This window comes from Tympanuchus pallidicinctus, unplaced genomic scaffold, assembly GCF_026119805.1.
Source record: "Tympanuchus pallidicinctus isolate F22 unplaced genomic scaffold, pur_lepc_1.0 scaffold3, whole genome shotgun sequence".
NCBI classification, from domain to species: Eukaryota; Metazoa; Chordata; class Aves; order Galliformes; family Phasianidae; genus Tympanuchus; species Tympanuchus pallidicinctus.
Genome location: NW_026294747.1, coordinates 6140957 through 6156969, shown reverse-complemented (window position 1 = coordinate 6156969; position 16013 = coordinate 6140957). Strand labels below are relative to the sequence as shown.

The window sequence follows — 16013 nt, the reverse complement described above, 5'->3', positions numbered from 1 at the left end:
GGGATGTGCTCTAAAGAAGAGACAAATGCTGGCTGACTTTACCAGAACTGATTCTATTATATAAACTGAAATGGCTTACAGGAGAAAGTTGAGAGAGATCTGCTTTGTCAAACTGTCTTGACGACAGCAGAGGTTCCTACCAATAGTAGGAAGTGCTTTAGATTCTTTTTCCTGTAAAGTGGAGGAGAAATACAAGTACTGCAAAATTCTTAAAATGTCATGCTGGTTTTTGTCTTCTTCCTTGACTCGAATGTAGGTGTTGGGAACCATCATTACTACCTATTGTTCCTGTGTTCCTTAACAGTGACCGGTGTCTGGCTGCTTTATCAAAGTCTTCTGTGTATGTATCAGTGAACTTACTTCAATTTAGCTGTCAGGGACCTGTGCGTGGTTTTTATTCCTAGCTAGCATAACTAATTATAACTGCACAAATGGGCAACTCAGTCTAGTTCCATCCCCGTCTCAGGAGTTGGAACTGAGTGATCTTTAAGGTCACTTCCAGCCTAAGCCATTCTGTGGTTCTGTGTTGTAGAAATGAGTCAGTGTTCTACTTGGAGTAAAATGGACCAGGTATGGCAGTGGTAGACACAGAGTGTGAATGTGAGTTGCTTTCCCGTGTTTCAGTGTGGTCTTAAGTGTGCAGAAGTACAGTGTTTTCTGTTTTCCGTGTTCACGTGAACATGGGAGGAAAACCACCTGATTGCTGTACTGACATAACAGCAAAACCTTTACTAGTTTTGTGTTTTTTAAGACATGTCATAGGCTTTAAGCGTCTCTTAGAAATCTACAGGAGCTGAATATTCCAGTTTGTTTATTTAATAGTGTGAAAAGTACTGCTTTCTTGTCACTGTTATGATCTTCTTTTGTTGGTGGTGGTGTTTAAGACAAATCCTAAAACTAATAATTAGTGTGCAGCAAAATTTCAGAAAGCTCGACGATGAGAGGTAATTATTATTTCAATATCACTAGTTCACTTTAATGTAAAAACAAAGCAAAGCATCTAGCCAGTTGTTGGAATGTTCCCTCTGTGGATTATGGACACAGAAAGTAAAGGCTGTGCAACAAGAGCAGCAAGCAGTTGCATATCCATGTGAGTGTTTTAAATGGGAAGTGGTGTTTTGAGAGCAAACTGCTCTATAACACTTTGTGCAAATATTCTTCGCTTAGTACGGGAGTGGTCAATGTTAGAAAGGTAACGAAATGATTGTGAATCTTGTCGGATTTGTCAAACCACCGCAACATGGCAACAAGTTACCATGCACATGGAGCATGGACGTACTTCTTTGAGGCTGTGCAGATGCTGCTCAGCAACAGCAGAAGGGCTGGTTTGGTTACCAGTCCATAGCACAGCACCGGGAGCTGATAGGAAGAAAATGAATCGCATCTCATCTGGTCCCAGGTCAGTAGGCAAGCTAATATACCTTGTTAGAATAGTTAGTGTAAATGGAAAAATAGGCAACAATTCATATTCAGAGGCCCGAAAGAATTTCTGTGCCCAAAACCATGGGCATATCTTTAATTTTTCTGGATGGCCTGTAAACTTTGTGTATGCTTATACAATCGCAAGTATAACACAGCTTTCCTCCTTTAAAAATGGAATGAAAGAGGGAAGGATGAATGATAGATAGTCTTATAGGTCATGTACAGAGATTTGCAAAGAGCAGAGGTTTTCTCAGTTGGCAGAGAGAATCCTCCCTCATTTGGCCTTGGCTCTCCTGTTGCCAGTGCCCATGAGCATTCGTGGATGTGGGGTTAAGGACCAGAGACAAGGTGAGCATTTTGCATTTGCTGAATGCTGAGGAAAGGATTTCCCCTTGTGGAGTAAGGTTTATTGATTCCTAAAGAATCACAGAATCACAGAAAGTCAGGGATTGGAAGGGACCTCAAAAGATCATCTAGTCCAGTTCCCCTGCTGGAGCAGGAACACCTCAGTTAGGTCACTTTTTTGCCCCCCCGAAAATATAAATGTATGGTAGTTTGGTGATTTAATATTAGTCCTGCTTGTATAAAAACATTTTAATAGTAATTTTTGTGCTGACAAATAGCTGCTTCCACATTTGTTTCACAAAATGGACTTTCAAGCAGCTGAAAATACTGCTCATACTTAATTTAGATTTAACATTATTCTGATTAGTTTAGTACTGTTTTCTCTTGAGTATGTTTTCTTTCTTAATCTGAGCTGTGTGCTTTCTGTCTGTGATTCCAAGTCTTCTCTGAACCCAGGTTTCCCTTACTGAGAGTCAGTGCTTTTTATGAAACGTACGAGCAGATTACAGCTGTGGATGAACTTCATGGTGAAACCATCATGTACAGTTTTACATATATGCATTATACTTGTCAAATGTGTTAAAAAATACAAGAAATTGAAAACTTTTTTTTTTTTTTTAACCAGTTATTAAAACTATAACTAAAAATTGCATTTTGGCTATTTGGAGAATAGCTTAAAGAATTCCTCGCTGTCCTCTAAATGACAACCCTACATTATCTTGGGCTGTGAGATCCTACCAGCCATTTTATCGTGTGTATTTGCATATTGTTTCACAAAGTTTGTGATGGTTTGTAAGCATGGGAGGCAAAGTAGCAGCTATTTGGTACATGTTACTCTAACCTGATGTTATCACAACTAGTAGAAGAGCTGGCTGATTAGAATACCCACAAATAAATCTTTTCCTCCCAAGTGAAGCTGTGGCATGGTCAGCCCAAGCACTGCCTGCATTCTGTGCTGAGATAGTTCCGTTCCAGTCTGAGTTCTCAAGTCAAGAAGAGAGGTGTGAGCTAAAACTTCTCAGGAAATGATTAAACAAAATGCAGCTTGGAGTCCATAGTGAAAGCCAATTTTAATCTTGATGTGGTAAGTAGGGCAAAAATGTTACATATTTCACATTATCTAGAAGGTGAGTTGGTGAGAAAAATGTCAGCATGCTAAGCTGGCAGTGTAGCATTCACACTGGGGAGCAGACAATGTGTTTAATGTTCATTGCTGTCCTGCCAAATCACAAGTCAGACTCAGCAGGATGTCGGTTATCCCGTGGCTTCTGCTGAATTTTCCCTCTTTCTTTCCTTTATGCTCTCACATTTTCCTCTTTCTAGGAACTAACATATTAAATTGTACGGAAGCTGGGAAGAGACCAGTTGATGTTTGCTGCCAGCTTACTGGCTCTACCACTAATGCTGAAGGAAAAGAATGATGTCTGAAGAGAGGAGAGAGAAGGATCACTTTTTATAAAATGAAGTTAAAAGACTGGCATTTAGCGAGAAAATTTGGAGAGCCCATTCTCAGCTGTGCTGAGAAGGAAGAGGGAAACGGAACTAAGGAACACAGAATCACTTAAAATTAAGCTTGCTGTAACCAAGCGAGCTTGTATTTCTGCACAAGTTGCCAAGACCTGCTAGGTCAATTGTAAATGCTTGTTCTTACTCCACCAGCATATCTTCATCCAGGAGGGAGTAAAAGATTGTGATTGCTTCCAAACAGAAATAAACATTAACACCTCTCCTGAGTCTCTTAAGAATATGCATTTTTCAACAGTGCAGTGTTAGTATGGAGGGAAGTTGACTCCTGTGTGTTGAAACACACTTCATGTGTAATACCCTTCTGGTGTGACACAGGAATAATGTGTTTATGGATCTAGGCAGTGAAGGTGCAATCTCTGATGATGACCTCAGTATGCTACTGGTAGACCATCAGCCCCAGCAGCATGGATCCAGAAAGGCATTCCCTGTGCAAAGATTTTACATTCTAAAATCTTTATTCCTAGTTGCTAAAATGAAATAATGAAATGAAATGAATAAAACGGAGATGCTGCAGAGGCCTTTTCTCCCCTTGCTGCTGCTTTTCTTTTTGTTGTTGTTGTTCCTGCACAAAATCTGTGATTCTGCACGCTGCTGGAACTGCTGCTGCCCAGCTAAGCTTGCCATCCTTCACACACAGTTCCTCTCTGGCAAGATTTTGAAGATTATGAAGAATATAAACGTGCAGTAAAAACTCGAATTCACAGCTAGAGGCTGCACCTCCTCTGGGTAACAGATTAGCTGGATAACCATCAGCTGAGCAGATCATGAGACCATAAAGCAATGAAAGAAAATAGCTTGCTAGACTTTGGAACTACCTCCATTGAACTTAGGCTTTTGCCTCTGAAATTAACATGCTTCTGTAGGTAAATAGATTTCCTTAACAGCCAAAAGGCTGGTCCTAAAGTAGAAAGAGCTGTCAAAAATCAGTCTGGCTAAAAGTAGTATGGTGTCCAACCCCTCAGGGAAAGCTTCAAGTTTGTCACTAAAGTAGAACAAGTCCACAATGAGAGATTTGTTTTTTTTTTTTTTTTTTGCCTTATAGGCCTTTCTTCTTGTAAGTAGACATGTTAGACACTTTGAGAGCTCTATCTGGAATGTTAGTGTGCAGTTCTACACACAAAAAAACAACATTTAAAAAATTACTGTGATAAACATACATTATTCAGGATTTTGCATTACTTACCTTTCATTTCCTGTTTTTCCTTCTTTGCTCATCTTGTACTGTGTACAAGGTACCATGTACTGGAGGAAAGGTACAATATATTAAGCTCCATTTTGAATTAGACCATGAACTGCCTTAGTGACCTAGTCTGAATGTAGTTTGGACTAAAGTCCCTAGATCCCATACTAGCCAGTGAATCATTCCACCCCTTTCCTCTCACTGAATTTAGATCTCCCTGGACCTTTGGGGATCTTTTCTTTAGAGCTACACAATGTGGCCTGAGCTGGAAGAATCTTGATATATATTTGTACAGTGTCTCCTTGGAAGTGTTTATGAAACCTCTTGTACTTAAAGAAAGTATTTCTTGAGCAGGCTCTTATTTTTATTTCTCACAATTGCTTCATTTGAATATCTTGCTAGCTCCTCCGTAACTGTAGTATTGCTGCCCTCCTCCGAAAAGCACTGGTTAAAGGGAAGCAATGTCATCTGCTTGTGCAGGGTTATGTATTAATTATAGGAGGAGCAAATTGCTGTGTCTTCAAATTGTTGGCAACTCTTTTGGTTTTTGTGACAAGCCTGCTGTTAAGCCTTAGATAAGGTAAAAACTTCTGAAATTTTTACTTTAGCTTCTATTCTTTGTCACTGTAATGTAGTGGGTCTCTACATCAGCCTATACTTCTCATTTAACCCAGAACTATTTAAAGAAGTTTAAGGAAACATTATGAAGATGACAGGAAAGTGCTTTTATTGTGTTAAAAGTGAATACATTGGTGCAAAACGAAGATTGAAAATTAAACCTTAATTAAATCAAGCCTTAAACCTGAAAACATAGGAAGTTGGTTATTCAATTCAAGCTTTTTGATTCCCTTTTAGCTCTGTTAAAATCTGTGAGTATGGCTTTATTGTTTGGAATATTTGTATGTTGAAGTTTCAGTCTGTGGCTTTTTGTATGGATGCATTCTTCATGGTGTGTCTACTGCTGTGGTCTTGTTTTTCAGTTACACAGCTCCTTCGAGCAAGCTTTTGGTAAAAAGAAATCTCCCAAGTCAGCATCTCCTCATTCAGATATTGAGAAGATACAGGTTCTTCATTGCCTTCATCGCCAAAGCTGCCACACTATAATTCTACTGTTTCTACACCATTGCTGAGAGCTTCTCATTCCAGTTCTCTGTAAGTGATTTCTATTTTTATTTTTTAAATGGAAAAATGGGTGGAAAGCATCTTAGTATGCAGTTAGAGGAAAAGAGCAAAATCATGCTTTTGATAGGTCCAGCGTTTATATGCTAGTTCTGTGGGACATCTCTAGGCTGCTTTCTAGAACAAACAATGGCAAAGTGTATCTTAAAACATCCCATCCTGTTGATTCCTCTGAATGGGAATCTACAAATCTGTGAAAGGACTACGAGAGTTTGACAGCTTTTTGGTTATGTGCACTGCTAAAACCAGACCGCAGTGGAAGCTATAGCGGGTCAAGCAGGGTAGTCTTGTACATGTGTGCCGGTCTGCTCCTATTGGTTGGCCCTACTCCTGAGCAATACTTGGTTTATCTCCTAGAGAAGGGGCTGTTTTTGGCTAAGTGGATTTGATAAAATCCTTAACCATGTCCAACCAAGGACCCAACTCCACTATACCACTCAGTGCCACATCTCTACTTTTCTTGAAAATCCCCTAGAGTGACGCCATCACTTCTCTAGGCAGCCTGTTCTAATGCCCAACCACTTTTTCTGAGATTTTTCCTAACAGCCAACCTGAACTTCCCTTGGCATAACTCAAGGCCATCACCTCTTGTCCTGTTGCTGATACCCAGGAGAAGAAGCCAACCTCCACCTTGCCACAACCTCTACAGCAGGAAGCTGTAGAAAGCTATGAGGTCCCCCCTGAGCCTCCTCGTCTCCAGGCCAAACAATCCCGGTTCCCTCAGCTGCTCCCCGTCAGACTTGTGCTCCAGTCCCCTCACGGCTCTGTTGCCCATCTTTGGATACGATCCAAGTCTTCCTCGCATTGAGGGACCCAAAACTGAACACAGTATTCAAGATGCAGCCTCATCAGAGCTGACTGCAGAAGGATCATCACCTCCTGCTCGTGCTGGCTGCACTATTTCTGATACAAGCCAGGATGCCACTGGCCTTCTTAGCTACCCAGGTACACTACTAGTCAGCCAGCTGCTGACTAACGCCCTCAGATCCTTCTCCTCCATGCAGTTTTGTCACTGACTCTGTCCCAAGCCTGTAGTGATGTATGAGGTTGCTGTGACCAAAGAGCAGGACCTAGCACTTGGTCTTATTTCAACATAATCTCACTGCCAAGATATAACGGCAGTAGAAACTAAAGAGACATTTTTTTCCACTTTTTCCATTTAACAGACACACAACTGTTCAAGATGTTTCCCTGTGCTGTAGAACATAAAACACAGAACAGCAGACAAAAGATGACAAAACAAGAAGGGCAGACGCTAACCTGACTTCACCCACAATATCTGCAGCAAGGTTCTGCAGGCTGTTTCGTAGTTCCTCTACTTCCCTCCTCAGCTCCAAGATGTTTGTCAGCACAAAATCCAGGCGGTCCACCACATCCACCTGCTCACCATGTGTTAACAGAGGTGTATACACAGCACAATCTCCTGCCCCTAAAGGAACTGGCTTTCTGGTTAGACCTTTGAGAAACCAAGACAGAAAAAAAGGTTATCAGATGAAAATCATACAATCACAAGGTTGGAAAGGACCTACAAACAAGATCATCTAGTCCAACTGTCCTCCCATTACCATTGCCACCACAAGCCACTAAACCGTATCTCATAGCTCCTCATCCAGACGCCTCTTGAACACTGCCAGGGACGGTGACTCCACCGCCTCCCTGGGCAGGCCATTCCAGTGCCTGACCACTCTCTGAGAGAAAAACTTCTTCATGATGTCTATTCTAAACCTCCTCTGATACAACTTGTGGCCATTTCCTCGGGTCCTGTTTGTTGCCTGGGAGAAGAGGCCAAACCCCTCCTCATCACAACCTCCCTTCAGGAAGTTGTAGAGTGCAGTGAGGTCTCCCCTGAGACCTCCTCTCTCCAGACTGAACAATCCCAGCTCCCTCAGCTGCTCCTCATAAGACTTGTGCTCCAGACCCCTCATCAGATTTGTTGCCCTTCTCTGGACACGTTCCAGGGTCTCAACGTCTGTCTTGTAGAGAGGGATCCAAAACTGAACACAATACTCAAGGTGTGGCCTCACCAGTGCTGAGTACAGGGAAATGGGAAAGGGTTTCTCACAGGAAATGTCAGTTCAATTTTGTCTTCAGAAAACAGAGGGCATAAAGTTTAATCTTGAGTACTGCCCCCTGACCTGGCCTGGTGCTTTTGGTTCCTGCACTGGTTTACCACCCCATCCTGACATCAGCATGCAGTCACACTAAACACTTCCACAATGCTAACAGAGTGAATAGAGTTCACTCCTAGAAACATTCAAGGTCAGGCTAGACAGGGCCCTGAGCACCCTGATCGAGCTGCAGGCGCCCCTGTTCATTGCAGGACAGTTGGATTAAATGATCTTTAAAGGTTCTTTCCAACTCAAGTGATTCCATGATTCTGTGAGTTCTCTCAGTGACACTTCTGCAGACATCCCCTTGTGAAACACTTTAAAAAACTACAAAATCCATATTGAATACCACAAAGACCATGGCAGTTGAGCAAAATGCTTCTTTTTAAGAACACCTTACTGCAAAATAAGTTCCGTTTCTATTCTACATACATCTGTTTTAAGAGATACTGGACTTTAAGAATCATCGAATCATAGAATCACATGCTGGAAACAATCTACACGATCATCTAGTCCAACCGTCTCTTCATCACCATTGCCACCACTAGCACTAAACCATATCTCACAGCTCCTCATCCAGACGCCTCTTGAACACTGCCAGGGATGGTGACTCCACCGCCTCCCTGGGCAGGCCATTCCAGTGCCTGACCACTCTCTGAGAGAAAAAGTTTTTCTTATGTCTAATCTGAACCTCCTCTGATACAACTTGTGGCCATTACCCCGTGTCCTGCTCGATGCCTGGGAGAAGAGGCCAAATCCCTCTTCACCACAACCTCCCTTCAGGAGGTCGTAGAGTGCAGTGAGGTCTCCCCTGAGCCTCCTCTTCTCCAGGCTGAACATTCCCAGCTCCCTCAGCTGCTCCTCATAAGACTTGTGCTCCAGACCCCTCAACCAGTTTCGTTGCCCTTCTCTGGACACGCTCCAGGATCTCAACATCTTTCCTGTAGTGAGGAGCCAAAACTGAACACAACACTTGAGGTGCGGCCTCACCAGTGCTGAGTACAGGGGGATTATCACCTCCCTGCTCCTGCTGGCCACACCATTTCTAATGCATTTCTAATGCAGGCCAGGATGCCGTTGGCCCTCTTGGCCACCTGGGCACACTGTCGGCTCATGTTCAGCTGAGCATCAACCAACACCTCCAGGTCCTTCTCTTCTCCACAATCATCCAGCCACTCATCCCCAAGCCTATAACGCTGCATGGGGTTGTTGTGGCCAAAGTGCAGGACCCGACACTTGGCCTTGTTGAACCTCATCCCATTCACCTCAGCCCAGCGGTCCAGCCTGTCTAAATCCCTCTGAAGGGCTGCCCTACCCTCAGGCAGATCGACACCACCTCCCAGCTTGGTGTCATGTCCCAGCAGTAGAGTCATGAAAAGATGTAATTTCCCTGGCCTTGAGCGTGGTTTAATGGGCACGGTGGTGACGGACTGATTGGTTGGACTAGATGACCTACAGTTCTTTTTCAACCCTAATGATTCTATAATTCCTTCTAGGGGCATGGTGGCGATGGGCTGACAGTTGCACCTGACGATCTGAGAGAGTGGGTACAAGCAGGTGTTTCACTTTGTTGACATGCAGAATTCAGGAGCCTAGACTGAAAATAAAATAAATAAACAGAAGTTGCTCATAGGAGAGCACTTTGCCTTGAATGTCTCATATCTTAAAGCCTTGTCACTGTTTCCAAGGTTTTTGTGAAGAGCGTTTGAACCTGTTCATGCTACAAAAGCATCTTTTCGATATCGCGGTGGCTTATCGCTTTCCTGCCATACTGCACGTGGCATGACACCCAACAACTCTGGCGTCCTCCACTGACGGGAGAGCAGGTGCACCCAGATGGCCTTGACAGAAAGCCTCAACTGGTGAACGGCTGCCGGTACCTCTGGGAAGGAATCAGAGGGCCCTCCCTGCGGTCCTACCCCGGCCCCGGGCCTTACCCTGGCTCCAACTCCCCACGACCTCCGCGCCGCCGTCCCCGAGTCCCGCCGTGCCTCCGGGCCGCCTCCGGGCCGCCTCCCGGCCGCTGCCGCCGCCCCGCCGCCAGCCGCACCGCCGCCGAAATGCCCACAGCAGGCCGAGGCCCAGGCCCGCGGCCGCCGCCGCGCCCAACGCCAGCCCCAGCGCCAGGCGGCTGGGCCCGGAGCGCGCCATGCAGCTCCGAGAACCGCGAGCGGCGCGGGGATGACGTCACTGAGGTGGTCACGTGGTGCTCTTACATCACTTAGCGACGGAGAACCGGGAGCCGCGGTGGCGGGGCGGTGCTATGGCTACTCGTGCACTCCAGCTGTAACTCTACATGTAGCTTCCCTGGCACCTATTCCTGTATCTACACCTGCACTTCTGCCTACGCGTAAAGCTGTACCCACATCTGTACCCACACGTGTATCTGGATCTGCACGTGTACAACGCAACCCCAGTTCCTCCAGCTACTTCACAGCTACTTCACCTCCAACACAATCCCTGCAGCCGCAGCTTGCACCCAACAAATCCTGGTGCCACCAACCTGCCCGATCCTTTCCAATTGATGCAGACATTTCAGGTGACAAGCACAGCAACACTTCTCTGGCTGTGGGCATAGAGGCAGGAAGCTGAATTTCTTTGCCTGGTTATTGGGTACAACCCAAGGCAGCACAAATCTGTGGTTCTGCAGATATTAAAGATGGTATCAGAGAAACATCATTCTGCAGCTGTATTATGCCTGCCTGTCTTGCATTGAACCTTAACAAAAGTAATAAAAACAAGCTTTTTGAAGGAAATAATTCCCAGAAATAATAGTTTCTGCTTGAGCTGCTTTGCTCTTTCCCTTTAACCCCTGTAATGCAGCAGATAACAACTGTGTGTTGGTGGAGAATTGTAAAGATGTGAAATCTCCATTGGATCTCATTTTCCCCTTCGTTTTCATAAGCCCCTCTGGGTTTATCACCACAGCAGCTCCAGCTGCTCACGTAGTAGTATCTCTTAGTCTGCCAGCCCTTGCAAACAAGCCACTGAACTGCACCACAGTTTTGTTATTGTCATTACAACCTTTAGAAATAAAGAGATTGCTGTAATAATGCCCTCTGCATCTTCAGCACAAATCTTTTTGCTGGGGTTGGAGGGAGGGGATGAATTATAGATCACTGGTGAAACCACACTGTTAGTTATGGAACATGATAGGGCTCTGGATAAAACGAACAACATCTGTAGCAGGATCAAAAACAGCAGATTGCAAGGATCCAATGCTGTGGATGAATTACTTCTTTAGTAATTAGGGACACTATTAAAAAGAAATGTAGTCACTTTTGTATGCATCAATATTTGCATTAAGCACAATGTTCTTGGAATATCAAACCTTTTAGTGCAGCACAGGCTCTCATCCTCCCTGCAGAGGTGCTTGAAGATGACTTAGTCCACGAGCCAGAGAGCTCTGGGGTTCGGAACATGCCCTGAAGTATGGCACAGGGCTCTGGGAGAGCGACAGAGGCATGTACATTTCTCAACTCTCACACTTTTCTGGTCGGCTTTGAGGAGCAAAGGACAAAAGTAGCAAAAAATGGCACCGAGGAAAGATGGTGAGTACCATGGTGGGAGTAGATGATGGTTATTTCACAGAGCAGACCATTCATAGGTCTTGTTGCGAGAATCATAGAATCACAGAATCACTCACATTGGAAAAGACCTTAAAGATCATCGAGTCCAAAAGCTGCTCACTCTTGGGTTGTGATTGCAGTATGTTAGGTGGAAATGGGCTCTGTGTAAGACAAGGGAGATATTAATGATAACGTGAATGGTGGAATCATCATCTCAAGGTTTGGGGTTTGAATTTTCCCATTCCACAGTCAGTGAGTGAACTGTGGGTGAAACGGTTCCCTGTCTGGTTACATACACCAGGATTACAACTAGAAATGCCTTTTCTCAGAACAGCTGAAGGGAAAGTAGCAACAACTTCAACGACTTGCACAGTGTATTATTTTCCAGCTAGAAGATCGATTAAACACATTCTGTTACTCCAACCCAAGGGTGGGGATTCTCAGCAGCAACCCACAGGGTGAGCAATGCCATTCAATCATTCAATCAGCTTTACGGTACATTTTTGGGATTTCTCCTTGATCAGAAGTTTATTCTCCTTCCAGAAGCAGAACCATCCCTTAAATTCAGGGGAACTGAGTTGTTAGGAAACGCCATTAATCAGTATTATTTGAGGCAAGAAATTTGATTGGTATCAACTGGTATTGCAGAAAGAAGAGTGGTAATTAGAAAAAGCCACTGCTGTCAGAAGGAGAAAAACAGAGCTCTTCAATGTTCTTTAGTGTCACTCTTGTGCATATGGGATTTATGACCATAGGTAACATTTTGCCAAAAAGACTTTTGCTTTCTTTCACACAAATTCTTGCTATCCATGTCCAACTTTAAGCAGAAATCTCAGAGCCATGCCAAGGGGCAATAACTGCTTTTTGATGATGAATGGCACCACTGAGATACATGGCACTGTGTTTTATAGCTTGCTCTCACGCCATTGCTGCTCAAAGCACTTGGGCTGTCTCCCAGGTTTTGATTTTTCAATGGGAACTCTGATACCAAAATGTCGTGTGCAGGCTCTGCTTTCTTTTTCCTCTCTTTTATTTCCTCTCCTCCCTTTAAAAAGAGCCTTGCAGGAGCCAAACTGAGCAGTGAGAGTGAGCGCTGGGCAGCCTGCCACTCTACAAGAGCCCTGGATATATATTTTTTTCTTTAATGTGATGAAAGATCCAAGGGTCTGGATTTCAGCTCTGGGCTCCCTTGGGATGGGAACGCTCTCACAGCAGAGATCATCTGGTCCAGGTTACAAGGTGATGGATTTGGGTATAGGAAGCAAAAACACATGTGGTGAAACCAGCAGGGAAAGTACTTCTGTATCAATTGCTGGGTGATAGGGGCAAAAGAAAAAAAGTGAAAATAACACAGATTTATATTAGGGAGTAAATCTTAGGAATAAACATTTGGGTTGTTTTCACACCAGGGAATTCAGGAAGACCTTAGGAAGGTGATCTAAATGAATGGATGCGTAACCCAAGGGGTGAAATATCCCAAGCACATTTTAGGAAGATGGTAACATCAATGTATATTAGTTGTTTTGCTTTGTCAAATCAAAACTAACGAACATGACAGGAACAACAGCAAAACCTGGCTGTCTTGGAGCATTTTCTTTAGACTAATGAGTAGAAATGTGGATTTTCCCGCTCAGTCCCTACTGGGGTTAATCGGTAACTGTGGCATTGCAGGGAAGTGGGCCCCAGGTCAGGCCGGAAGGACACAGCATGCCCCAGCTGCTTGGGAACAGCCTTCTGCTTTCCCCCTGAGCTGCTTGCTTCTGAAGATCAATAAGAAATTAGGGATAAATTATGTCATGCTAACAGTTGCTGATCAACATGGGAGGAACTTTTTTCCCCTCACATTTTGAAGGGATTTAAACCATCACATTTAAAAGCTGCAGGGCCCAGGGTTCACCTTGCCCATCATCTCCCTGTCCATCATCTATCTATCATCTTTCAGTCCTTTGTCTCCCCGTCCCTCATCTCCCAGTTTATTGTCACTCTGTCCAATGTCTCCTGATCCACTGCCTCCTGGAATATCATGTCATCTCCCATTCTTTACCTTCCTGTCCATCATCTCATTGTCCTTCATCTCCCTACCCTTTGTCTACTGTCCATCATCTTCTTGTCTATCATCTCCCTGTTCATCATCTCCCAGATCATTGTCTCATTATTCAATGTCTCCTGGTCCATTGCCTCTTGGGATATCATCTCCTATCCTTCATCTCCCATCCGTCATTCTCCTGTCCTTCTTCTCCCTCTCCTTCTCCCTGTTCATCATCTTCTTATCCATCATTTCCCAGGTCATTCTCTCACTATTCAGTGTCTCCTGCCGCAGTGCCTCTTAGGCTATCATCTCCCAGCCTTTATCTACCTGTCTTTCATCTACTTGTCCATCATATCCTTGTCTGTCACATCTCTGTCCATCTTCTCCTCCTTCATCACCCCCAAGCCATCCTCTCCTGTCCTTCATCTCCTTGTTTATCATATTCCTTCCGTCACATCCCTGCCCATTGTCTTCTGCTCCATCACCCCTGAGCTATCATCTCCTGTCTTTCATCTCCCTATCCATCTTCTCTCTGCTCTTTGTCTGTCCATCATCTCCCTATCCTTCATCTCTCTGTCCTTCACCTCTCGGTCCACCATCCCCCTTTCTCTTATCTGTGTCCTTTGCTCTCCCTGCCCATCATCTCCCTATTCCTCATCTTTCTGTTCCTTGTCTCCATTATCACCTTGTCCTTCATCTCTCTGCCCCTCATCCCCTGTCCTTTGTCTCCCTGTCTATCATTTTCTTATCCAACACCTTCCTATCCATCATCTTCTTGTCCTTCATTCGTTGTCCATTATATCCCTATCTATCACCTCCCTCGTTTGTCTCTCCATCCCTTTCCCTTTTCTCTCTGTCCCATGTCTCCCTGCACATCTTTCCATTCCCCATCCCTCTATGGCCCAACAGAGCCAAGATCCTTCACAAAGCCGGCTCCACACCTCCCTCTCTCCCCTCCCCCGCTCTAGTCCCCCGGGAGGGTGCAGCGCGGCCACCGCCTCCCTTGGGCGGAGCGGGGGCGGGATGGGAGGGGATGCAGCCTCCCCCTGCACTGCCCCGGGGCTGCGGTCTAGCGGTGGGATCATGCCGTACCTCCTCATCAGCACACAGATCCGCATGGTGAGTCCGCCCCGCCGCCGGACCCTTCCGGGCTGTGGGGAGCTATTTAGAGCTCGGGCTGTGGGTCGTATTTAAGGCTCGGAGGTTGCATGAAGGGCAAAGGGCGACGCGAGCAGCGGGATGGGGAGGAGGCTCCCCGTGGGGTGCGGTGCCCCAGAGTTATGCTGAGCAAAAAGCGCTGTGCACAAGCCCTCCTCCCTTCGTCCTATCCTTTCTGTGCTGTGGGGTCCCTGTAGTGCTACCCGGTTCCTCCTACAAATACCCAACAGCATCACGTTTGAAACTTGTTGCAGAAGCCTGTGAAAGTCAGGGAAAGTAATTTCCAGCCATGTGGCCTCACTGCAGGTTTTCCCTTTTCCCCGAAAAGCCCCCGTGGAAAACACAGCCCCAGCAAAAGGGAAAGATGTTATTGGTAGCAGGATCATTGTGTAGCACCCAAAGCCACTTTGTCATAGAAAAACACAAAGGAAATGCTGCTTGCTAGTGATTGCGGTATCTGCAGCCCTCAGAGCAGCTCTTGCAGCCAGCTGCAGCTGCACATCTGCAAAAGCAGAAGGATATCTAGGCGTGTTTATTCTTTTCCCAAAGGGAGCTATAGGTACAAATACCACCGTTTTGCAATAGGAAGGTGCGATGAGGAAAATGGCAAACCAAGTTGGCAGGAGTTTAACGAGAGGTGCAAAGATGCCTCGTTACAGTTACATCTCAGACCCTGTGAACAGAGAACTGAGGAAAACGCTCTGGAATGCTGCGGCACCAAATCCTAGAACTATACAATGGTTGGGTTGGAGGAGACCTTACAGATAATAGAATCACAGAATGGTTGGGTTGAAAGAATCCTTAAAGATCATGTAACCATTGAATGGTTGGGTTGGAAGGGACCTCAAAGCCCCCCAGCCCCAGCCCATGCCATGGGCTAGTAACCCTCCCAGGCTGCCCCTTCCAGCCTGGCCCTACAGACACATCCCTGGAGATGCCTCCATTTGTGATGGCATCTGGCATCATTACAAGTTGATTGAATAATTATGGACTGAGCTATGTTGGAAATATCCAAATAATTTTCTAGGACCGTTTCTCTGATAAAGCAGATTTTATTCGCAATTGCAATGGCGGGCCTCCTGCAAGCAGGAGAGCCCCGAGAAAACAGTGGTACAACTTTTATCCCCTATTGCCTGCCACTTCTCTCTTTCTCCCCTGGTTCTAACTTTCACAGGAAGTAATAAGAGCTGTCCAGCTTATTTATGCTTTGCTCATACCTCCGATTTTTAATCCTTCTGTCCAGAAGGCAGGCACATAGCTGCAGAGATGTTTTAATGCACTCAGAAAATATCTGAAGCGATTATATGTTGGACAGCAAGATCACAGTAGCATGGCAATTATACTGTACTTTACATCCCCTGAGAAAGAGGAGCTAATTACATCACAATTGCATCTCAAGAAGCTGTATAGTATTTCTGATGCTTTTAGATGTTGCTTTGTTGCCAGTGATTTCAGTCTGTGGAAGCCAGAGTTGATTACGTGAAGAAAATCTGTTA

The 16013-nt window shown here is 45.1% G+C and overlaps 1 protein-coding gene and 1 pseudogene across 5 annotated transcripts in view; one reads left to right on the top strand and one right to left on the bottom strand.

Moving 5' to 3' along the window:
- Positions 1–3495, top strand: part of LOC128086875 (palmitoyltransferase ZDHHC13-like) — a 76101-nt pseudogene extending 72606 nt beyond the window's left edge.
- Positions 1–14565, bottom strand: part of LOC128086872 (regulator of microtubule dynamics protein 3-like) — a 77227-nt gene extending 62662 nt beyond the window's left edge. Inside the window, exons 1-3 of one of the 5 annotated variants that reach the window (XM_052695871.1) lie at positions 9699–10074; positions 6914–7109; positions 3492–4536 (exon numbers count right to left, since the gene is read on the bottom strand). In XM_052695871.1, the coding sequence (XP_052551831.1) occupies positions 4506–4536; positions 6914–7109; positions 9699–9912 (441 nt within the window). In that variant the 5' untranslated portion in view covers positions 9913–10074 and the 3' untranslated portion in view covers positions 3492–4505. Of the gene's footprint in view, positions 1–3491; positions 4537–5175; positions 7110–9698; positions 10076–14451 lie in introns of those variants that run through there. The other 4 variants (XM_052695870.1, XM_052695868.1, XM_052695867.1 and 1 more) reach the window with 4 other exon arrangements.
- Positions 14566–16013: the final 1448 nt, after the last annotated feature.